The sequence below is a fragment of the Vanellus vanellus genome, assembly GCF_965231255.1.
Source record: "Vanellus vanellus genome assembly, chromosome: 29".
Lineage (NCBI taxonomy): Eukaryota > Metazoa > Chordata > Aves > Charadriiformes > Charadriidae > Vanellus > Vanellus vanellus.
In genome coordinates, this window is record NC_138934.1 from 1,135,187 (window position 1) to 1,158,340 (window position 23,154).

General features: G+C 57.3%; 1 protein-coding gene across 1 annotated transcript; it reads left to right on the forward strand.

The window, feature by feature from the left end:
- Positions 1-3,317: 3,317 nt before the first annotated feature.
- LOC309682463 (adenylate cyclase type 10-like) lies at positions 3,318-22,835 on the forward strand (the record flags this gene model as incomplete). The annotated part of the gene is made up of 28 exons (XM_082496554.1): positions 3,318-3,462; positions 3,747-3,851; positions 4,976-5,014; positions 5,193-5,336; positions 6,087-6,292; positions 6,728-6,821; positions 7,139-7,227; positions 7,783-7,974; positions 8,089-8,210; positions 8,799-8,947; positions 9,190-9,379; positions 10,191-10,243; positions 10,858-11,011; positions 11,729-11,921; positions 12,469-12,555; positions 13,000-13,283; positions 13,838-13,974; positions 14,837-14,962; positions 15,955-16,209; positions 16,900-17,238; positions 17,463-17,502; positions 17,996-18,218; positions 18,612-18,719; positions 18,878-19,056; positions 19,733-19,879; positions 21,989-22,212; positions 22,490-22,594; positions 22,831-22,835. The coding sequence occupies 28 exons, from the start codon at positions 3,318-3,320 to the stop codon at positions 22,833-22,835; spliced, it is 4,134 nt and encodes a 1,377-aa protein (XP_082352680.1).
- Positions 22,836-23,154: the final 319 nt, after the last annotated feature.

Consider the following 23,154-nt stretch of genomic DNA (forward strand, 5'->3'; position numbering starts at 1 on the left):
CTGGCAGCATCGCCTGTTGCCAGGTAGTGGTGAGCCAAAGGCACAAGCACCGATTCCACGATGGCTTTGCATTCACTTAAGTACGCACTGTGGTGCTTCCCGTCGGTCGTGCTGGGCAGCTCAGTTATCTGTTTGCCCTTTGCCAGAACTCGCTCGGCCACACTAGTTAGAGGAGAGTTCCCAGGGGAAGAAGAGAGCAAAGAAGACACAGGCATCACCTAGGCTGCTCTTTCTCCCCACAGAGACGGCATCCAAAGCCCTTTGTTGCAAGCAGAGCACGAGGCCACGGGCAGGCGTGACTCCTACAGGTGCTCCTTAGGCAGCGGGAGCAAGACCATCTGGGCTTTCTCTCACCTCCCACAGGCAAACCACCCGACTCCCTGCGGTGGCTTTGCCCCTGCAGATTTTGCAGCGCTACCCTGGAGGAACTGGAAAGCAAGGCCTGCTCCAGTGTAGCGGGAAGATCCCCTGAGCCCACAGTCTTCCTCACGCACTCGCTCATTCCGTGGCCATCTCCTCCCAGCTCCCGCCCCACAGAAAGCCTCTTCCCTACAGTGGAGTCACCACCGGCAGCCAAATGCCCGCACTTCCTTTGTATCCAGTGGAGTCCCTGAGCCCACTGCCTTCATAAAGAACAAAAACCTTGCCTGCTTAGCCAAAATCCTCTTCCATGAAAGCTTCTGTGCTGCAGCGTCTTCAAAGAAAAGGGGGGGTTAGACACCTCCTGTCATTCCCCAGGGTAGGAGCTGCTCTCCCTCTCCCCGTGGGCTTGCAAGGACCCTTGCAAGGGTCCTGACACCAGGAGGAAAGGCTTGGGCTGGTTGGAGCACACCATTCACACAGCGGTGACCTCAGCACGAGGTCAGAGACAGCCTCTCTCCAATGCCCCTTCCAGGGTGCGGAACAAGGCACCAGGCACTGCCAGATGCAGCGTGGGACACAAACTTCCCACAGACAGGGAGCCCCCCGGGCCCAGAAATGGCAATGTGGGCTATGTTCCCTGCGATAAGCTTCCATATGGTTTAAAAGAATGATAGTCACCTATGGATTCATAGAGATTTTATTTGAGCTGAATTTTGTGTTAAAGAAATGGAAAGAGTTGAAAATGAACTTCAGGGTGACGTTGCTGATGCTGATTTATCAAAACCTACGTATCTGTAATACTAATGTAGTTTTTCAGGTAATCCAGTGATTTCGGAAAATCCAGAACGTGAGTTAAATTACAGCATGTCGGACTTTTGATACCATGTTAATGAATGGAAGCAGGATATTAAGATTGAATTTGAAAAAGGAAAGGGTGTTTGGATTAGGGAAATGGAAGATTCTGGGGAATGATTCTAAAAATTGGCGTTGGCGTACTGATGAGACCCAGCAACCTGGATTGACTAAGCAAAGAGGACCATGTGATCGATTCTTCTGGGGAATGCAGGTCAGTTCCGTTTGGAAGACTGCAGAACAAGGAGAATGGCACGGTATGCAGTCTCCTCCGTGGTATATTGATTGGCCAGGGAATCAGTCAAAAGAGAATAAGAGAAATTAATTTGCCTTCTAATTTGACGGCAGAAATATACGAGAGGCAATAGAAATAGGACAGTTGAACAAGATCTTACATGGATTTGGGTTTTCCCTGATGGGAAGTAACCCAGGAAACCTTCTGCTGTTCAAGTAGCATTGTTGATACGCAGGGCATTCCTGTCAAGAGAGGGATGAACTGTAGGACTGGTCAGCAAACCGAGAAAAGCACTTGGAACTGTCAAGATCAGAGGAGAAGTAGGTAAAAGGTAATTTTGGCAGGGGGAGGTGGTGAGCACAGGACTCCTTGAGCGCCTACACAAATGATACCACCTACTCAAAAGAGAACAATGGAAGAAGACAGTGTCTGTGCACTAATTTACATAGGAAGCGAAGAAATCTCAACCAATCATTAAACAGGATGAAAATGCATATGTATTAATTGTTTGAATGTGTAATAATCAATGTATAAAAGTGGAGATTTTTGAAAGTATGATGTGCTCCTGTTTGGACGAGCACCCCATTTCTGTGCTTTAATGGAATAAACTTGGAAATACCTCTGCTCTGGGTGTTACTGGCTTGCACACTGGGTAAAGAACCCAGATTTGGGACCGGGGAGGGAGAAGAGGAGCTTTGGCCTCTGCAGGACGTGGCAGGGCTGGCTGGTAGCCCTCCTCCCCTTCACAGTCCTGCCCTTGGCAGCGCTCATGGTTCTCTGGTAGTCCGCTGCCTGGCCCCCGGAGCCCGCTGATGGGAGCGTGGAGCCCAGTGGAGGGGGGCTGTTTGTGACCCAGGGTTCCCAGCCCGGGGAGATTTCCTTGCCACACGAGAGGTTGCACAGCTCTTGTGCCAATCCCAGGAGGCACAGCACCTCCTGCTGACTGGCTGCCATTGGCCCCAGCCCTGGGAGAGTGGTGGCACTCAGGCACAGCGCTTCGGCACGACCTACAAGGTGGTGATGTAGCTGCGGGAGGCTTGATGTCTGCTCAGCCACGGTCTCTCTGATGGCCTCCGCTCTGGCACCTGGCAGCTGCAGGGCAGCCTGCGTGTATGCCCTGGCCTCCCTTTCCCTTGGGAACCCCCGTCTGCCGCCAGGGATGAGAGGCCTGGCTCCACGTGCTGGAGCTCTGGCACCGCCCAGGGAATGGGGCAGCTTGGGAGCTGCTGTCTCTGCCGGAGACAGGCTCCCCTCCTGGTGGCAGGTACTGTGCGGATGGAGGGCTGGGAGAGCTGGAGGGCTGCGCTGTCAGAGGTGGGGCAGCTGGGGGCTTGGGGAGGGAGCAAGGGAGCAAGAAGGGAGTGAGCTTCATGGGAAGATGGCAACAAGCTGTGTAGCTGCAGAGGGAAGGACCAGGGCTAGCAAAGAGCTCTCTGCGCCGGAGGCAGCTGGTCCCTGATACAGGGGAAGCAGCTGCAAAGCGAGCAAGAGGTCGCTGCCTGAGCCTCCCTGCGGCCCTGTCCTCAGCGGAATGGGGTGGCGCTGGCCGCCTCCGAGGCAGGGGCTCAGTGCCGAGGAGGGAGCCTGGGTAACGGTAGCAGCTGGGTAGCAGGCGGTGACACACGGAGGATGTCCCTGCCAGCTGATTGTGACACGGGAGGTCAGCGGCTGGGTAAGCGATGACCTAGCCAGGAAGCCACTGCCAGGTGATTGTGACCACCCCCGTGAGGGCGGAGGGCCAGTCGTCCCGCACAAGGGCCCAGGGCTCACTGTGTGGCTCGCACTGTGCAGTGAGGTGCTCGTCCTCCTGCCAGCTGGGCCTGGCCGTCTTCTCTGGAGGAAGCCTGTGTGCCACAGGGCGCTGACGATGGCTTCTGCCTGGGAGAGGACCTACTGCCACTCAGACCTGCAGAAAGCAGCAGCTCTCCTCCCCGCTCTCCTTGGTGACGGCTTCCTTGTGAGAAGTGCCACTCAGACTGTGCGCGGAGTGCTGCTCTTTGCGGATATCTCAGGTGGGGTGAGCAGCGAGGAGCAACCACGGACGCACAGGCCCTTTGGAGGCCTGCCCCTGCCCCTCAGACAGAGTGGCCATCTTGTCACTGCTGAAGTCTTCTGCTGGGACGCCCACAGAGCGCATGATGGGTTATCTTGGGCGGTCAACCACTGCTGCCAGCAGCACCGAGCCGGGCATGGGAAGGTGTCACCTACAGGCTCTCGGGCTGGACAGCGTGGAACTGGCTGCCAGGTCCTTTGGCCCACATTGGCGTTTCCTGATTTCTAGGTGTCCCCCTTACAGGTTTCACTGCTTTGACAGAGAAATTCATTGAGAGGAGCGGCGCCCACAGAGGCACTGCTGAGCTGGCGCAAACCCTCAATTCCTACCTGTGTGACATTTTGGAGGGTAAGTGTCATGCTGCAGGACTCTCTGGCGTGGGGCTGTGGGGCGGCTCAGGGAAAGTGCAGGCAGACGGGCTGGGCAGCCCTGTCCTGCCTCCTTGCAAGGTCTGGGGCTTTCTGTGAGGACCAGGGAGAACAGCCAGGGTCTACTGGTGGCTCAGGAGCAGTGCGGGTCCCGTCTGCTCCCCACTGTGGCTGAGGAGGCACCCGCTTTCTCAGCAGCCCCCTCTGTGCCTCTAGCATGAGCAGCCGGCTCAGTGCTGCCTTAGGGCCCAGAGCAGGCTGAGGGCATCCAGCGAGTGCCAGCATGCGAGGGACCTGAGGATGCTGTCTCAGACATGTCTTTGTGTGTGTGTGTGTGTGTGTGAGCCCCCCACGAGCCCCTTTTCAGAGGGAAAACCTTGACCCTTCTGAGCTGAGCGTGAGCACATTGTAGCCACCCCTTTGGCAGCGCTTGTAGAGCAAAGCAGGAGAGTCCTCAAAGATGATGAAGGGTCTGGAGCATGTCTGCTGTGAGGAAAGGCTGAGAGAGCTGGGACTGTGTAGCCTTGCGAAGAGAAGGCTCATGGGGGATCTGAGTAATGTTCCTAAAACCTGAAGGGAGGCTGCAAAGAGGCCAGAGCCAGGCTCTTCCCGGTGGTGCCCAGTGTCTGAACCAGAGGCCACGCCATGGGCATGCACTGAAACACAGGAAGTTCCCCCTTTAAGTCAGGAAACACTTCCTGACTGTGAGGGTGACTGAGCACTGGTGCAGGTTGCCCAGGGAGGTTGTGGAGTCTCCCTCCTTAGAGCTCCTCCAAAACGATCTAGCCACTGTCCTGGGCAGCTGGCTCTGTGCCGCCCTTCTTGAGCAGCGGTGTCGAAACAGATGGACCCCAGAGGTCCCTTCTAGCCTCCACCTTTGCGAGATTTGGGGGCATCTTGAGGCCCTGCCTCCCTGCCTGCTCTGCGGGTACCAGGGCTGTGGCCACTGTGAGCCTGGGAGAGAGGCCGGAGTGGTGCTTTCCTGAGCTGTGCCCCATGGTACACCCTGGCCTGGCTGCTCCTCTCCGGGCAGAGGGGCGTGGTCTGTGGGTTCTGGAAGAAGTAGTTCCACCTAACTTTCCCTTTCCTTCCCTCTGTCCACAGAGATCCTGATTTTTGGAGGAGACATCCTGAAGTTTGCTGGTATGTTCTTTGGACGACAATGCCCACGTGCACTGATCTGCTGCCTTTGCCTCTTGTGGCAGCCACCCACAAGCCCATCTTCCTCCGCACGTGGGCTGATTTCTGCTGTCCCTGCCACTGAGCAGGGACACCTGCCACCTGTGTCAGCAGAGCCTTTGCCTTCCCGTCCCTTTCCCAGGAGATGCTGTGCTGGTGCTGTGGAGAACAGCACCCCAGGAGCTGGCTAAGACCATCAGCCTGGTGCTGCAATGTACCCAGCAGATCCGGAAGAAGTATGGGAAGCGTAACACGGACGTGGGTCAGACGGTCCAACTGAAGATAGGTATGGGCGCTGGGCCAGATGCAGATCCATGGCACTCTCTCGTGCAACAGGGTGCTTCTCACCAGCAGGGAACACGGGAATCCCTACTGGGGCGAGTGCCAAAGGAAAGCATCTCGTGGGAGCATTGAAGGGGCAAACGGTAGTCAGAGCGGGTACTGCTGTGTTTGCGTGCGTCTGTGTCTGCAGATGCAGAGGCAGCTTAAAGGTAGAGCGGGTGTCAGATCAAGGATTAGGGTCTTTGAATGTGTGTTTTAGCACAGATGTCTGCGGGAGGTGATTATTGTATTTTCATTTTTTCAGGTGGGGGTAGCTTTGCATCCTTTCCCCTGCTGGGTTCTCCCCTGCCTTTCACAAAGAGCAAAGGGGCGCTGCTTTGCGTACGGCTGTGAGAAGGGCTTTGGCAGGCTGTGGTGTTTTCTCAAGCAGACAGCTACAACTCACCTGCATGTAGAGGGAGCAGGCGGTGATCAAGCCCACTGGTTTGCTGGTCTTCTGGCACAGGCAGCTGGGTGAGACGCCCAGCACTCTCAACATGTTGTGTATGTCGACTGCCTTTGTCTATTTCGAGACAGGCATTTCAGGGAGCTGTGTCCATATCCCCCCGCGTGGGACGGAGGGTGCTGTTGCTCTCCATACTGCCTGTCTCCCTGCTGGGCCTCCGATTAGCTTCTGAACAGCTGAGGTGCTGGGGGCTGTAGAGTTGCAAATGTTCCCTGTGTCAGTTCTGCTTCTCCCTCGCTCCCTCACCAGGGATCACTGCAGGGCCCATGAGCCTCATCGTTTTCGGCAACGAGAGTCAGCAGTACTTCTGCATTGGTGGCCATTCCCTGGCTGAAGTCCGTGAGGCTGAACAGCTTGCAGGTGCAGGTGATGTTATCCTCTCCGCCACCTCCTGGGAGCGTTGTGAGCAGCACCGGCTCAGGAAAAGGCGTCTGTCAGGCGAAAGAGCTGTGAAGGTAGGCACATGGGACGGCCTCTTGAGCCATTCTGAGGAGCCGGCCCTGGCCATGAAGGAGGGAGATGTCAGAAGGCCGAGGAGCTGAATGGGGAGAGTTGTAGCTTGGAAAGCGGGCAGGCAGCTGAAGCTCTAGTCCTTCCATCTCAGGGAAAACTGTGGGCTGTGCTTGCTTGGTTTGAGGGGTCGGGAGGCATGGGAAGGGTTTTTGCCAACATGGGCAATGTCCTCTGTGGGACATGGAGCTGTTGTTGACATCTGGGGGATGCTTGGATAATGCCTGCCCAGCTCTGGTACTCCTGAGGAAGACCGCTGTCCCATCCATCCAGGCAGGCTTGTTCTCCCCTTTTCCAGGCAGCAAGGGTGGAGGGCAGGCTCTGTCCCCTGGGACTCCTGGGGAGGCCAGTGGCAGTGCTTTCATTCTGTGTGTCTTCAGGTTACGGGCATGGATGAGATGCCTTGGTCAGAATGCCAAGATGTTTTACACAACCTTGTGCAAGACCCAATGAGCCACCGCTCGGAAAGGGGAGGTGAGTGCCCGCTTCACCTTGTTCTGTGAAATGCCAGACAGGTTGGGCCTGGCTGCTTCAGGGGCCAGAGAGGGACCACCTCCTCCCTCTTCCCCCTTTCAGTTAGCACTCCTGCTTTTGGGCCTCCTGTGCATCAGCTGGGGCAGTGGCTGCTGCTGCCTCCTCCTTCCAGGGGACAGCTCGTCCCTGAGCATCTGGAGGTGGCAGCATGAGCAAAGGCAGAAGACGCTTTCTCCCCCGTTTCTTGTGCCATCCCCCGCTTTGCAACAGCTCGTAGTCCCATCCTCCCAGGGACCACCTGCATTTTCTCTCCTCAGGCACCATGAGTCCTGCTCTTGTCTTGCCTGATGATCCTAATGCGGAGGAGGTGCTTAGGAAGTACATCCCAGAAGTTGCTCTCAGGAAGGTACGGCAAGGCCACCGCTGCTGGGGGCTGCATTTTTGGAGGGCATAAGTGGTGCACTGCAGAGACGGAGTTCTCACGGGAACAGAGAAAGAAAAGAAAACGCACCCTGAGACGACAAGGCGGGGGGACAGAGCTGAGGGCCACCTGTGCTGCACCATTGTTGGCTTTGTCCTCAGAGAGACATGGGTGGCGGGAGGCGGACTTGTCTTTTCCGTGGGTGTGGTTCTGGGTGTGCTGGGGCCATGAGGGTGGGATAAAGGGGAGATTCCACTGAAGTCCCTAGAGCATCCCCGAGGGTCTCCCCTCATGCCTGTACCTGTCCCAAGATGGGGTGTTAGCGGAGCACCTTTCTCTCCTTTGTCGTTAGTGTTATGATTTGGTAACTGCCTGCCGGCGGTTGGGCAGCCTGCCTGCCATTTGCACCGAGAGGAGGATTTAGCCCTTCCTCTGCAGTCCCTGCTATTGCCAGGACGCCTGCTCTCCCTCGCTGTCTGGGGTGGGCAGTAAGACCCCAGGAGAGCAGGCTGGTGAAGCCATCGTGCTCTTGCCTTCCAGCTTGATGACAGAGTGCCACTGGACCTGTTCTCTGAGCTACGGCCTGTCACCATCCTCTTCATCCAGCTGCAGCTTCGTGCAGATATCAAAATAGCTTCTCTCGCCGAGACCCTCAACAATGCCAGCAGGATGATGCTGGAAATCCTCTATCCTCACAATGGCGAGATCAACAAAGTCCTCCTGTGTGATAAAGTGAGTGTGGGGGAACAATCATCTCCCCCAGCCCTGAGAAGGTGGCCAGTGAGAAGGAGGGAGGGACTCCCTCTTCGGCATATTAGCAAGATGTGCTGCATCTGTCCTTGGCAGGGCTGCACCTTCCTCTGTGTGTTTGGACTCGCTGGAAAAAAGCTGCCCTACGAGAGCACTCACGCCTTGCAGAGTGCTATTCAGATCCTCAACTCATGCTCCACCATGCTCGATGAAACAGAGTGAGTGTGTGGTGGGGGTGGGGGGCTGCATGCTGCCTGGGACGGTGCAAGTGGGCTCACCGGAAAGAGACGTGTCTTCTAGCTTGCCCTCCCTTGTCCCTGGAGGAAGGAGGCAGTGCCCGCAGAGGCGGCAGGCAACCCCTGGGCTTAGCCCATGGCAGCCAGGCGGAGTCCCTGCAAGCACAGCTTGCTGGCCACGGCGCTGGAACAAGCCCTCGCAAGGGCAAGAGGCTCCTTGGCGCCAGAGGCAGGCCCTTCTGGGCGACTGGCCCATGAACAGGGATGGGGCCCAGCCTCCTGGTCTCAAGCTGCTGTCATGGCAGGCGGTGACCTTGTGGGCGCCGCCTTCCCTCCCTCTCTGCTCAGGAGAGGGCTGTGGCCCTGCATGTGCTCTGCCCCTGTCCCTTGTCCCTTGCAACCCGTGGATGTTGCGCCCTGAGTCTCCACGTCCCCGAGACCCATGCTTGCAGGGCAGGGCAGCTGATGGCCCAGGAGAGGGCCCAGGGCAGGTGCGGGAAGGGATGTGTCTGGGAGGGCAGGACTGCGCCTGGGGCGCTGCTGAAGGCCCACTCTTTCCCTGTGTGCCAGGGCAGTGTCTGTGGCAGTTACCAGCGGGACGGTGTTCTGCGGAATCATCGGCCACCCTCTGAGGCATGAATACACAGGTAGGAGGCGTGTGTCTGAGGCGCGGCAGGCTGGCGTGGGCCTGCTTAAGCACAGCAGTCTGGAAGAGGAAGGTGGGCTGGGAGAGGGCTTGCCCAGCAGTCGGTCAGCAACGCCCCGGTGGCGCCGGTCCAGGCCCAGGGCGGGAGAATGGGCTCTGTGGGCGGCTGCTCCCCTGGGTTCTGCTGAGCCTGCGGGGGGGCTGGCCTGTGCTGGAGGTGAGGCAGCCATGGGCCTGGAAGGGTGTGGCAGGGCTGGTGGCACAGTTCCATCAAGGCGTGCTCCCTGTCTCTAACACGTGCTCTCTCTCTGGCAGTCATCGGCCAGAAGGTGAACTTGGCAGCCCGGATGATGGTGCACTACCCTGGGCTGGTGTCCTGTGATGCAGCTACCTACGCCGCCTCTGGGCTGCCCCCTTACTACTTCAAGGAGCTGCCGGAGCGAGAGATGAAAGGCATTCGCCAGCCTGGCACTGTCTATCAATATGTGGGCATGACCAAGGAGAGGTGAGTGTCCTCTGAGAGGGCTGCATGAGGGGGTGGTGGCACCAAGGGTGGTGCAGCCTTGGCCAGCAAAGGGCAGTTCTGCAGAGAGAGACCAAGCTGGTCTCCCTTCCCTGTGGCTGAGATGGTCGGCAGCTCTGGCGTGGCAGGCGTTTTGCCTCTCTCCCCCGCTGTCTTCTGCTGCTGAGAGAGCGGGAAGGGAAAGCACAGGATTGGGGAAGGTTTGTCTCTCTTGGCAGACGCAAGCTGGCCTTGCAGGCTCTGTCCAGATGGCTTTTGCCTGGGCTTTCCACGCTGTGCTTGTCCACCTTGTGCCCTGGTAATGCTGACCCAAAGAGGCGCTCGTCCCAGCTGCTTCCGAGCAGGCAGCTTTGCGCCACTCTGATCCCCACAGGGAAACGTGGACCATCGGGACACCCTTCCTCATGTCTTTCTGCTGAAATCTCAGTTCTTCCTCTGGGGCAGGATTTGGCCCCTGGTGGTTTTGGCCAACGTGGTAAAGCTGTCTGTTAGCCAAGAGCACACCTCTGCTTCTTTCACGTGCCTCCAAGTTCTCTGGGTTTGGCCTCTGGTGAGGGACTCTTGAGATGTTCTCCTGTCCCGCCATGGCCGTTGGGCTTCTTTATGCTTGAAGCTGTCCTAGCGTGTCAGCTTGAACTTTGGCTGGTTGGAGTGTGCACAGGATAACACGCTGCTGGAAAGAAAAGCAGGTACCCGAGAAGCACATCCGTCGCCACCAGGCAAGGCTACTTCTCTGTGTCCCCTGGCTCCTCACCAGCTAACTGACTTGTGTTTTGTTTTCCCCTGCTTCTAGCATATTTGGCATGGGCCTTTCCAAGAAGAGATCAGAGTACGTCCCCTTGCTGGGTAGGTGGAGAACGCCTTGCTCTTCTGAACCCCTGGTTCTTCCTCTTGGTAACTTTTAGTGCCCCGCTGGAAAGAGAGAGGCTTTGACCAGGGATGGTGTTGCCTGCAGCGGCCCTAAGCACGTGCCGCCTGTCTTGGTCCCTACTCGGTTGATCTCTTATGGGTGGAAAGCAAGGTGAGGCGCCTGGTGCTCCTTGCCATGCTCCAGACCTGGTACAAAGGATGCTTTCAACTGTGGCATTGATCCCCATCTTTGGGATCAGGAAAGAGATTTCCTTGTGCCAGACTGACGGAGAGTTTTGGCGGTGGGTTCTCCCCCTTTGACTCCTCAGCGTTCCTTTCTTAGCAGCACCTGAGCGTAGTCATGGAAGTGTCAGGACACAAGAGATGCCTTTAATCACTCACCCGATGTTTTGGGTGCTGTTATGGGTTAATCCCGGCAGGCAGCTCCGCCCCACAGAGCCGCTGGCTCCCCACAGTGGGATGGGGAAGAGAGTCGGAATGGTAAAAGTGAGAACAGTGGCGGGGGGGGGGAAGCTGCCGTGGAGGGTGCCCACAAAAGGCACGTCTTTTCAGCAGGCCCCAGCAGCTCATTTTCTTGCTTGTGTTCACAGGTCGGAAGCAGGAGATGGACCTCTTTGTCAGCTGCTTGAAAGCCTACAGGGACTTAGGAGAAAGGAACATCCTGGCATTTGAGGGCACGGCGGGCTCCGGCAAGAGCCGCTTGCTTACGGAACTGGCCTATTTAGGCCAGGATGCTGGTCACAGGTACAGCTTTTCGACCTGTAGCTTTGGGACACTACCCCTGCCCGTCCCCTGACAGCCATGGAACACTGCAGCCCCTCTGCCAGTGCCCCTGGCCCTGGGACTGCAGCCTCCCGAGGAAGCCTCCTGGAGACACTCCCTAGGAGCGCCTGCGTGCTCTGCTCCCGCCTCTGCCTCTTTGGGGAGTTGGAGGTGGCTTCTTGAGCCACAGCTTTTCCTCCTGCACCTCTGGGCCAGGCGCTGAGGGAAGGAAAGAGCCCCTGCTCAGTGCTTTTCATCTGAGGGCAGACCCAACGGACAGCAGGGTGGCCTGTCTCAGAAGGCCTGCTTGCCCTCTGCCTGTTTCCCAGAAGGAGCATGTGGGCAGCAAAGCCTTCCTGGGCTCTGGCAGGCAGACTGCTAGGGTCGGGAGCCCAAAGGCAAACTCACACTTGCTCCATCCTTGCCTCTTAGCCCCACAAGTTCCTCTGCAGTGGCAATGTAGCGAGAGCTGGGCCGGCGCTGCGGAGACACAGGGTCTGGACCCGGCTCTCCCAGTGGCTTGGCAGCAACTGGCCCTCTCTGCCCTTTCTCGTGGGAGGAGTGAAAAGCTTGGCCTTCTCTGGGAAGCGCTTTGAGCTGGGTGGCTGAAGAGCTCGCTGCAAAGGGCATCTCCACCCCTTTTGTCTCAGAAGGGTCGGGCCGTGTGGCATCTCAGTGCCTTTTGCTTTTGCACGGCAGGGTGGTTGCCATGGAACTGCTCGAGGTCAACGTGAGGCAGCCCTTCTCTGCCATCCGCACGCTGATGGCCAGGGCCCTGGGCCTCCAGGACTGCGACTCCTGCAGTGAGAGGCAGTGCGTGCTGAAGACCAAGCTCCAAGGGACAATCGAAGAGAGCAGCTATTGCCTCCTCAATGACATTTTCCTTGTCGAGGTGAGAGCCAGAGGCCTGTCTGGCTCGGGAGAAGGTCTTCTCCTGAGCTTTGCTTGGTCTCTGACGTTGCGTGGGAAGGCTGCCTTATCTCAGGGGTGGGAATCGTGGGGGTGATGGCACACCTTTCCCATTGCTGAGCCCGGGGGGCTCCCCGTCTGTGGGGAGTTTGTGTCCCACGCTGTCCCTGGCAGTGCTTGGTACCTTGTTCTGCACCCTGGAAGTGGCATTGGAGAGAGGCTGTCTCTGACCTCGTGCTGAGATCACCACTGCAGGAGTGGTGTGCTCCAGCCAGCCCAAGATTCCCACAGCCAGAGACGCATCTCTTCATCCCACCCGCACGCCCCAGCTCTGCCAGAGACCCTCAGCAGAGGGCCTTTGCTTTGGGCTCCAGGAGGAGTCCCCACCGTGGCTTCCTGCCCCTCTTGGGGAGAGGCTCGGTGCTGAGGCCAGCAGAGGCGGTGCGCTCTGCAGTCTTGCATGGTGGGTGGATGTGCCAAGGCTGGAGCGACGTTTCTCCCTGACTCTGCTTTTCCGTTTCGGACTCCAGTTTCCCGTTTCGGACAAGGTTCGCGAGATGCGTGCAAATCAAAGAAAAATGGAATTGCACTCGACTTGGGCCAAAGTGCTGGAGAAGGTGAGCATTTCTCCTTCCCTCCTCCTGCACCAGAGAAGGAAAACAAGCTTGTAGGCTGCGGGCTCTGTACCACAGCAGTGTGAGCAGGCGGGAGGACCACGTGCCTGAGTCATGGCCCTTTTGGGCCTGAGAAAGTCCTCAACGCCACGCCCCTCCGCAGCCCCACAAACACACCCAATAACTATCCTCCTGTAAAGCGTGCCCTGGAGGAGGAACAATGTCTTCTGCGTCTCCTTTGCCCAAGCTCCCTCCTTCTGCAGGGCAAGTGATGTTAGGTGTGACCCTCAAGTCTCAAAGAAATGAGGAGTCGGTAAGCTTCTGAGCAGGGAAGGGCTTGGGGAGAGACTTGAGAGCATCCTCTCAAGAGACAGAGGCTAAATCTCCTCCCCCGGAAGACACCTGAGGATCCAGCAGATTCCTCTCAGAACAACCAATTTCTTTCAGACCATTGGAGGAGAATTTGGCATATTTGTCATCGACAATGCCCATTTCATCGACCGTGCCTCCTGGAGCATCCTGTCACCCGTGCTCAGAAACGTCTCCCTCTTCATGGTCATGAGCTTAGCTCCGGGCTACGCCACAACAGAGAGGTTTTGCAAAGCCGCAGCAGACAACACAACGTCCCAGAAAGTCACCTATCTGCACCTGGATGAGCTGAAAGCTTCATCTGTGGTGCAGAAAGTCTGCCAGGACCTTGGAGTGGTCAGCATCCCCAGGGAGCTAGCGAGGTAAGTTGGAGGCAGGTGAGCTCTTCCCGAGGGCTTGAACCTCTGCAGAGCACGGTGGGGGACGAGTCCCCCAGGAGAGGGAGCGCAGGGCCGCGAGAAGCATCACTGACTCTAGCCAGTAGCGCACGTGGGTTGCTAGTTATGCCTCATGCTGGCAGGGGTGAGCTGAGAGTGGGCGACTCCCTAGACACCGAGCGTGGGAGGTGTCAGCCCTTCGCTGTTGCGCAGGGAGGAAGGGAGGCAGAGTCCCGGGGGCAGAGGTCCACCCTGCTGCCAGAGGGGATCTAGGCTCCTGAGGAGAGGACAGGCAGGGCTCGCTGCTCTGTGCTTTGGGCATTGTCCGCAATTCTTTTCCCACGGACTTGAGTGAAGGCTGGAGGCTCAGGGGGCCCAAAAGGCCCGGCCAGCGGGAGGACCGTCCCTTTCCAAAGGGAGGTGTAGCTGTGACGACGGTGCGGGCTACCCTGTTCTGCCTGAGTGACTCGCCACCCACCTGAATTGTGTTTCTCCTTCCTTTCCTTGTGCTGGTCACTGCTTGGTCTGCTCCTGTGCAGCTTCCTGATCCAAAGAAGCTCGGGGATCCCATATTACTGCGAGGAGCTGCTGCGCTGCCTTTGCTGCAACAACATGCTCCTGTTCCACACCCAGGGGCAGGGTGAAAAAGCAAAGGACAACTGGGAGAGCCTGATCAGTAAGCACCTTTGCTGCGCCTACCGAGTCGCTGTGGCGCCTTCTCCGCGGCACAGTCTTGCTCCACCGTTCCCCCATGGATCTGGGCAGAGTCGGATCTTGCAGCAGGGCTGAACTTGGTCTGGTGGAGGCGTGGGCTCCTGCATGCCTTGCTGTTGGCACAGCCAAAGCAGGGGCTAGCGAGTTCTGGTGTTTTGGAGGGGCCTAAATTCTTGGGGCAGAGCTTGTGTGGCTCAAACACAGGGGAAATTGTTCCAGAGCACATGCGTTTCTGGTGTTCCTTAGGCATTCTAATGGGTGCGTAATTTACCTTGGCCAAAGGCCAGCTCATCTAAGAACAAACCCTAGCTTGAGGTGAGGGACAGGCCCAGGGCACTTGAATCCAAAAGCATAAAGCCCCACAAGGGTGCTGGTAACAGAAGAAAAGGGTGGTAATGCCATCCGAGAGAGCAATGCCAGCAGAGTGCTTTGGCCTTGGGAAGAGCCAGGGTCGACGCTACATTTTGCATTCTCATCGGCAATTTCCCTGGCTGTGGAGGGAGCGCTGGTGAAGGCAGCAGTGCTGCCACTTTCTGTGCCCGAGCATTCGGTCGCCCCCGGGGAATTCTGGAAGCTTTGACCGGAGGACTGTTTGGGAAAGGTGTTCTGAAGGCAGAACACCTTTGGGAGGGCTGTGCAAAGAAACTCTTGCAGTGGAAACTGCTTTTCTCTGCTTAATGACCACGTTCAGCGCAGGCAGGTCAGTGCGCCTGCACTGGACCATGTAAGGTGGGACTGGTCCCATCTCAGATGAATTCTGAAATGTTTGCAAGCTGCAAGTGACTTTGCAAAATGTCTTACTCGTGCTCTCCTGCTCCACCCAGCATCTGCAGTCGAGGCTTCATCCCTCGCAGCAGCTTTGATCTGCAGCGCAGAGAATGATGGCAGGGTCTGCATCATGAGACCAGACGTGAACCTGGAGAATACTATGCTGCCCGCCACCGTGAAAGGTGAGGGGCCGAGCGCCGGTCTGCCGGCTCGTGGCTGAGCGGGGCATCTTCGCGGGCCATCGGCTAGAGGGAGGCTGGGCATGTGTGCGCTGCAGAGTCCCCCTCTCAGCGCGGGGGCTCTGCTGGGAAGGTGGCTCCTGTCCAAGCAGAAACGGGCCTGGGGCTGCGGGCAGCCGCTTCCCTGTCATGGCTGTGGACCAGCTGTGAGCCTGCTGGCTGCTTTCCATCAGCAGGTAGGAGAGAAAAGGGTATTGGTGCAACACTGAAGGGGCTCCCTTTTCTCACAGAAACAAATCCTTTGCTGGGAAAAATCTTTGACTTGCCTCTGTCTCAACTTTGAAGGTGGCCTCTACTTTGCTATTCTCCTTTTAAGTTCCCCAGCTAACGCTGGTCTCAAGGCCCTTCATCCAAAGCAAATCCATTGGGGTTTTTTTGGTGGATGGGCATGGAAATCCCTCCGTAGCCAGGGGAGCTGGATGGGGGAGCTGTCGATGAGTGTCCCTCCTCTCTAGCCATAGCCATTTGTACGACCCTTGAAGAACTGTCATGCTAAAGTATTCCTCCTAATCACTCATTTTGTCAAAAAAAAGAAAACCAAGCAAGCCAAAAGAAAGGAATAGTATTGCCTGGGCAAGTTAAGTTCTGAGTCCACCTGTGAGGTGGGGAAAGTTCTCTGTGTGCTCCGTTGGGCAAAAACCTACTCCAGATCTGGTAGGGCGCATGATGGGATGCAGGTACCTGCTGGGTCCTGCCCTCCCCACCCTTGGTGGGAGAGCGTTCCTTTGAGCATTTTCCCCAGGCCTTGTGGCCTGCGATTCCAACGGGAGTGGAGCCATATGGAAGAGGCCAACCCTGGCTTGAGATTGCCCAGCAGGTGCAGTCCCGAGGAGAGGAGGCCAAAGTCTACCCTGTTTCATGTGTTGAAACTTTGCAGCCTCTCCAGCCTCAGCGTGGGGAACAGGCCAGAGAGACGTGTTGCTTCTTTTTGACAGAGCTTGCGCTGATTCAGCTGGATCGGTTAAAGCCACTGAAGCGGACAGTTTTGAAGTTTGCGGCTGTCATCGGGCCAGTGTTTACCACCCAGCTGCTGCGGCACATCCTTCCTGCTGGCCTCAGGTACCGGATGATTTTCTTGCTGGACATGCTGGTGAGCGACAACATCCTCAAGTGGCTGAAAAACACAGAGGTGCCAGAAGATGTGCAGGATCCTTCCGAGAGGCCAGCCACCCCTCAGCAGGCCCACAGCGGTACGTGGTAGCAGTAAGGTGGACAAGGGAGCTGCCGGCTCTGTCCTGGTGGGGCTCCGTGGCATATGGTGAGCTTCCCGCCCTGTGATGGGTGGCTGGAGCTCAGGCAGGCATGGCTGTTTGGGACGGGCTGTGCAAAGACCTCACAAGTCCATCTCAAAGCACACTAGCTTTGCACTGGAGGGCAGCTCCCACCAGCCGTCCCAAGTGCCTCTGCTGCCCTGCCTGCAAGCACTTGCTGCTTGTAGCGCAGGTATGGGAGGGCGTGTGGAGTCCCTCACATCTTCACCCAGCCACCTGCAGCATCCAGATCAAAGATGCCCTCCGGAGTGCCCCGGGGCTTTGACAGGCTTTTAGCCAGGTTTGATTCTGCTGTGGCGCAGAGGGAAGCTCAGGAGGGTGGGACTGCCTTGCCAAGAGCAGGGAGAAAGCGCTGGCCGGGGCTTGCTTTAGCTGGTGGCAACATGCCCAGCTCCTGCCTGGAGCGCAGCTGAGCACTGTGTGCCCAGGGCTGTGCTAGCATGAGCGAGGCAAGCTGGGCCCTTTCTCCCTGTGCTGCAAGGCTTGGTGTGCAGCAGCGCTGCTTCGTGGCCAAGGACACACAGCAGGGCAAGACTTTTGTGCTCTGGCAGGGATGGCCCCAAGGCTGGGCTCCTGCGCAGTCTGATGCAAAGGCCCTTTGCCTTGCAGGTGTGCAGAGGCCCTCTGCAAGCACGAGGACCATGGAGCGGCAGTCTGGCGTCCTGGCCTTCTGTGTCCTGCTGCTGCGGGAGGCTGCCTATGAGCTGTGGCCTGAGAGACAGCGGGTCGACTTGCACCGCAAGTGTACTGTATTCCTGGAGCGGCATGCACACAAATGCAAGAGCTGCAACCAAGGGGACTTTGTTGCCTTCCACCGCTTGGCCGTCCCCAGCACCCAGGAGGGAGAGAGCCGTCAGGACCCCGCTGACATGGGCGACTCGCACAGCTGGGAGGCCTTGGTGCTCGCCGGAGAAGAGCTGAGGAGGGATAGGACCCACACCACCAGGGGTATGCTGCGCAGCACGGGCCCTGCAGGAGCCCAGGGGTGTGTGCTGGGGATCGGGTGGGAGTAGGTCTGCTAGGGATGAGCCCAAGAGCTGAGGACAAGCACTGCAGAATTTCCTCAATGTGTCAGGAGCCTTGCAAGGGTCCTTGCAAGCCTGCTGGGAGAGGGGGAGCAGCTCTGACCCTGGGCAACGTGAGGAGGTGTCTAACCCCTGTTTTCTTTCCAGATGCTGCAGCAGAGCAGGACTTCATGGAGGAGAACTTTGGGTGAGCAGGCAAGGTTTTGGTTCTTTTTGAAGGCAGTGGGCTCAGGGTCTCCAGAGGAGACAAAGGAAGCGCTGGCATTTGGCTGCCGGTGGTACCTCTACTGTAGGGAAGAGGCTTTCTGTGGGGCGGGAGCTGGGAGGAGATGGCCACGGAATGAGCAAGTGCTTGAGGAAGGCTGTGGGCTCAGGGGATCTTCCCGCTACACTGGAGCAGGCCTTGCTTTCCAGTTCTTACAGAGTAGCGCTGCAAAATCTGCAGGGGCAAAGCCACCGCAGGGAGTCGGGTGGTTTGCCTGTGGGAGGTGAGAGAAAGCCCAGCTGGTCTTGCTCCCGCTGCCTAAGGAGCACCTGTAGGAGTCACGCCTGCCCGTGGCCTCGTGCTCTGCTTGCAACAAAGGGCTTTGGATGCCGTCTCTGTGGGGAGAAAGAGCAGCCTAGGTGATGCCTGTGTCTTCTTTGCTCTCTTCTTCCCCTGGGAACTCTCCTCTGACTAGTGTGGCCGAGCGAGTTCTGGCAAAGGGCGAACAGACAATTGAGCTGCCCAGCACGACCAACGGGAAGCACCACGGTGTGTGCTCATGTGAATGCAAAGCCATCGTGGAGTCGGTGCTTGTGCCTTTGGCTCGCCACTACCTGGCAATGGGTGATGCTGCCAGAGCCTTTTACTATCTTCTGGAGTGTGTGGCTGCCTACCTGCATGTCTCCAACAGCTACATGGTGAGTTGCCGCGCTTGCCAGTCCCCACTGTGCATGGAGTCCTCTCGGTCGCCTGGCTCTGGGCAGGGCACCTTTGCCGTTGCAATAGGACATGCCTCAAGAAGACCTTGGAAGGGCAATGCTGGGGTCGGACCCTGACTTTTTCCTCCAGTTTGCCTCTTCTGCAGCAAGAGACACAGGCCACCGTGCCCTTAGCACGAGGGGCATTAGCAGGGAGGCGGTCGGAAGGATCCCTGGTGCCTGTGCTCTGAGCCGGTGTGAGAGTGTGTGGGCGGGCGGCACAAGGGGAGAAACAGGCCCTCTTAAGACAGATGCCAGCGGCAGTGGGGGAGGACAAGGCTGGCTGAGGGCTCTGCACCCATGCTCACCTGCTCTCTGTGTGCTTGTGCACAGGCCCTCGTGAAGCTGAACGAAGCGGAGGTCCTGAGGAACTCCTTAAAGAAGAAAGCGAGGGTGATAGCCCGCTTTGACGAGGCCACCTTCTTCAGCCTCAAAGGGGAGGTAAAGAGACGGGGAGGCCTGGAGGGATCTCCTCGGAGACAGAGCTGGATGCCTTCCCCAATTGTAGGGGATATCCCTGGCATCTCCAGTCACCGACACACTCCTGCAGTCTCTCGGGCAACGAGAGCAGATCAGAGTGTTTCTCTTTTCCTGAGCAGGTTTGCTGTCGATTGCAATGCACGAAGCTGGCTGAGCAAATGATCAGAGAGGCTTTGAGCCTGCTCAACAGGCAGTTCCCCCGCACCTGCATCGGAGCCTTTCTGAAGTCTCAGGTGGAAAAGTTGCCATGGGACGCTTATGTTGCCAGAAGAGCCTCCTCCCTTCCGCAGGAGGACCGGTGAGAAGCAGAACTGAGAAGCCAGGGGAGGACAAGCTGATTCCTACCTGGTCCCTGGCACCCGGGCCCAGACCTGCCGAGACTTGAGGCCACACCTAACCTGATGCATAGCCTTTAGCAGGACCGAGGCCTCAGGCAGTGATGGACGGGTAGAAGAGGCACCGACTGAGCGCCACACTCCTTCCCGCCCTGCGCAGTCATGGGAACTAAGCCCACCTTTGGGTTGAAAGCAGCTTGCAGCTGGGGATGTGTCAGCCGGCACATGTGGCTGCGGCAGGGGGTTGGTGGTGGCTGGGAGCAGAGAGCTGTAAAGATGGAGTAGAGGCTGACGAGGGGCAGGGCTCTGGAGGCAGGTCCAGGGCACTGGGAAGGAGCAGTGGGTGGAGGTGAGGTGTGAGAACGAGGAAGCTCAGGGGACGACACTCCTTTTCTTGCGGTTGCCCGCTTTGCTTGGCTCCCCTAGCGCTCTAGTGCCAACAGGCGCTGTGGAGCGCTCAGCTTCCCCCGGCAGTGCGTCTTTGCCCCTGTTCCACTCTGGCAGCCCCTCCTTCGTCAGCTCCCTTTCCTGCGTGGAGATGCAACTGGCTTGTCCGTTGCACTGCTTTCCCCCGGCCCTGTCCGATGTAGCACTGTTCAGCAAGAGCCTGCAGCCCCAGCATTGTCTCGTGTGTTGCAGGAGGAAGAGGCTAGCCTGGCTGCTGCGGCAGAGCTGGTGCCTTTCCTTACTGGAGGACCTCTTCAGCCTGGAGGACACTTCCAGCGGACAGAGGGACTCCCGCCTGGCAGCGCGCATGAAGGCCAACACGGACAGCGCAGCCGACTTGTATCGGGCAGCAGACTCCAGCCTCGGATAGACTTGAAAGAGAAGGGTGCAAATGCAGTTCTGTCAATAAATAGTTCCTTTACTATGACATTGGTTGTCAGGCCTTTCCTTCTGAGGCTATTTTTTTGCTAATCTGCTGGAGAAAATCCAATGGTGCCCCTTATTTTCAAGGAGAGAGGACACAGCGTGGGGTACAAACACAGTAGTCGCTTGACCTAAGGTTCATTTCCGAGATTCTTCAATCAATCAGCCTAAGAGTAGCTGCCACTTGTCTCAAGCATGCGGGCCAACCTTTACTGACTTCATCCAATTACTTAGAAAAATACCACACAAGTTTCTTCCCAACTCCCTAATTTTGGAGTTAAGACTCCTAGCGCAACCTGCTGCCGTTCACGTATGTATAGTCTAAAAGGCTTTCTCAGATTTGGAAGTCCCAGAGCAGGAACTTCCATAAGCTTCCTTTTCATTTCATGGAAACCTTTTCTGCACTCAGGTGTCCACTCCAGAACGCCTTCAGGTCCTTTTATAGCAGCATATAGTGCTTTGGCCATGAGTCCAAAATGAGGGATCCATAGACGGCACCATCCGGCCATTCCTAAAAACCCTCCTAATTGTTTGGGTATTTTTTGATGTTGGCACTGCAATTCTACAAATGGCTCTTTGGCAGGTACATTAGCGATACAAAAGAAGGCGTCTTTGAAATCCCGTACTGTAACAGTCCATGTTCTAAAAAAGAATTTATTACAGGTTCTAATCCTTTTCTAGCCTCCAATTTAATGGGATACTGCTTCTTTTCTTTCTGGCTGAGCTGCCGGTTTCAATTCAGTCTTTACCGGAGTCATGTTCGTTGCTTGTCCAGGTATTTTTGATGCCCAATCAGAGGGATGACAGCATCCAGTACTGTCCTGGTTCCGGCAAGGATGGGGTTAATTTCCCCAAGGAGCCGGCAGGGGAGGCAAGCATGCCATACCACGTGACCCATGCCCAGGTATAAAAGGAGCTAGCCGGGGAGGGGGAGTCAGTCGCCACTCTGGGGTGGGTTGCGGTGGTGCGGGTCCGGTCGGTGCGCTTTGTCGGCGGTACTGTAATCGCCGCCTTATATTCCTTTACCGGTGTTATTGTTTTTCTTTCTTCTTCCTTTTGACTGTTCTGTTAAATGATAATATTTCAACCCACGAGTTCTTGCCCTTTTCTGCAGATTTTTCCCACGGCTGTGGGAGTCGTGCGAGTGGCTGCGTGGTTCTTTGTTGCTGGCTGAGGCCAAACCACGACAAGTACTTCTTCTGGAATATCCCGTTCTTCACTTTGACTTCTCTCAACTAACAACCCTATTTGTGCTTTACAAGCAGCCTCTGGAGGCATATGCAACTGAACAGAATGTGCCAAAAAATTTAGTTGTGCGTTTAATTTACACAACAAGTGTCTTCTGCACAATGGGAGTGGGCATTCTGGCATATAGAGAAGCTTACGATCTAATTGAGTATTTCCACTTGAACACTCCCTTGGCTGTAAAAATGGCCTTAAGGTCTTTTTCCCCGTTGTACCAACACCGCTTCTTTTAGTTTTACTGAAAGGTCCTTTACAAGCAGTCCCTACGGGGCTGGGAGAGCTGGAGGGCTGCGCTGTCAGAGGTGGGGCAGCTGGGGGCTTGGGGAGGGAGCAAGGGAGCAAGAAGGGAGCGAGCCTGCTGGGAAGATGGCCACAGGCTGTGTTAACCGCAGAGGGAAGGACCAGGGCTAGCAAAGAGCTCTCTGCGCCGGAGGCAGCTGGTCCCTGATACAGGGGAAGCAGCTGCAAAGCGAGCAAGAGGTCGCTGCCTGAGCCTCCCTGCGGCCCTGTCCTCAGCGGAGTGGGGTGGCGCTGGCCGCCTCCGAGGCAGGGGCTCAGCGTCGAGGAGGGAGCCTGGGTAACGGTGGCAGCTGGGCAGCAGGCGGTGACACACGGAGGATGTCCCTGCCAGCTGATTGTGACACGGGAGGTCAGCCGCCGGGTAAGCGATGACCTAGCCAGGAGGCCACTGCCAGGTGATTGTGACCCCCCCCGTAAGGGCAGAGGTCCAGTCGTCCCGCACAGGGGCCCCAGGCTCACTGTGCGGCTCGCACTGTGCAGTGAGGTGCTCGTCCTCCTGCCAGCTGGGCCTGGCCGTCTTCTCCAGAGGAAGCCTGTGTGCCACAGGGCGCTGACGATGGCTTCTGCCTGGGAGAGGACCTACCACCACTCAGAACTGCAGAAAACAGCAGCTCTCCTCCCAACTCTCCTTGGTGACAGCTCCCAGGGCAGAGGCAGTGCCACTCAGACTGTGCACGGAGTGCTGCTCTTTGCGGATATCTCAGGTGGGGTGAGCAGCGAGGAGCAACCACAGACACACAGGCACTTTGGAGGCCTGCCCCTGCCCCTCAGACAGAGTGGCCATCTTGTCATTGCTGAGGTCTTCTGCTGGGATGCCCACAAGGCACACGGTGTATTATCTTGGGCGGTCAACCTCAGCAGCACTGAGCCGGGCATGGGAAGGTGTCACCTACAGGCTCTCAGGCTGGACAGCGTGGAACTGGCTGCCAGGTCCTTTGGTCCACATTGGCGTTTCCTGATTTCTGGGTGTCCCCCTTACAGGTTTCACTGCTTTGACAGAGAAATTCATTGAGAGGAGCAGCACGCCCAGAGGCAATGATGAGCTGGTACAAACCCTCAATTCCTACCTGTGTGACATTTTGGAGGGTAAGAGCCATGCTGAAGGACTGTCTGGCGTGGGGCTGTGGGGCTGCTCAGGGAGGGTGCAGGCAGGCGGGCTGGGCAGCCTGGTCCTGCCTCCTTGCAAGGGCTGGGGCTTTCTGTGAGGACCAGGGAGAACAGCCAGGGTCTACTGGTGGCTCAGGAGCAGTGCAGGTCCCGTCTGCTCCCCACTGTGGCTGAGGAGGCACCCGCTTTCTCAGCAGCCCCCTCTGTGCCTCTAGCATGAGCAGCCGGCTCAGTGCTGACTTAGGGCCCAGAGCAGGCTGTGGGCATCCAGCAAGTGCCAGCATGCGAGGGACCTGAGGATGCTGTCTCTGACATGTCTTTGTGTGTGTGTGTGTGAGCCCCCCACGAGCCCCTTTTCAGAGGAAAAACCTTGACCCTTCCGAGCTGAGCGTGAGCACATTGTGGCCACCCCTTTGGCACCGCTTGTAGAGCAAAGCAAGAGAGTCCTCAAAGATGATGAAGGCTCTGGAGCATGTCTGCTGTGAGGAAAGGCTGAGAGAGCCGGGACTGTGTAGCCTTGCGAAGAGAAGGCTCATGGG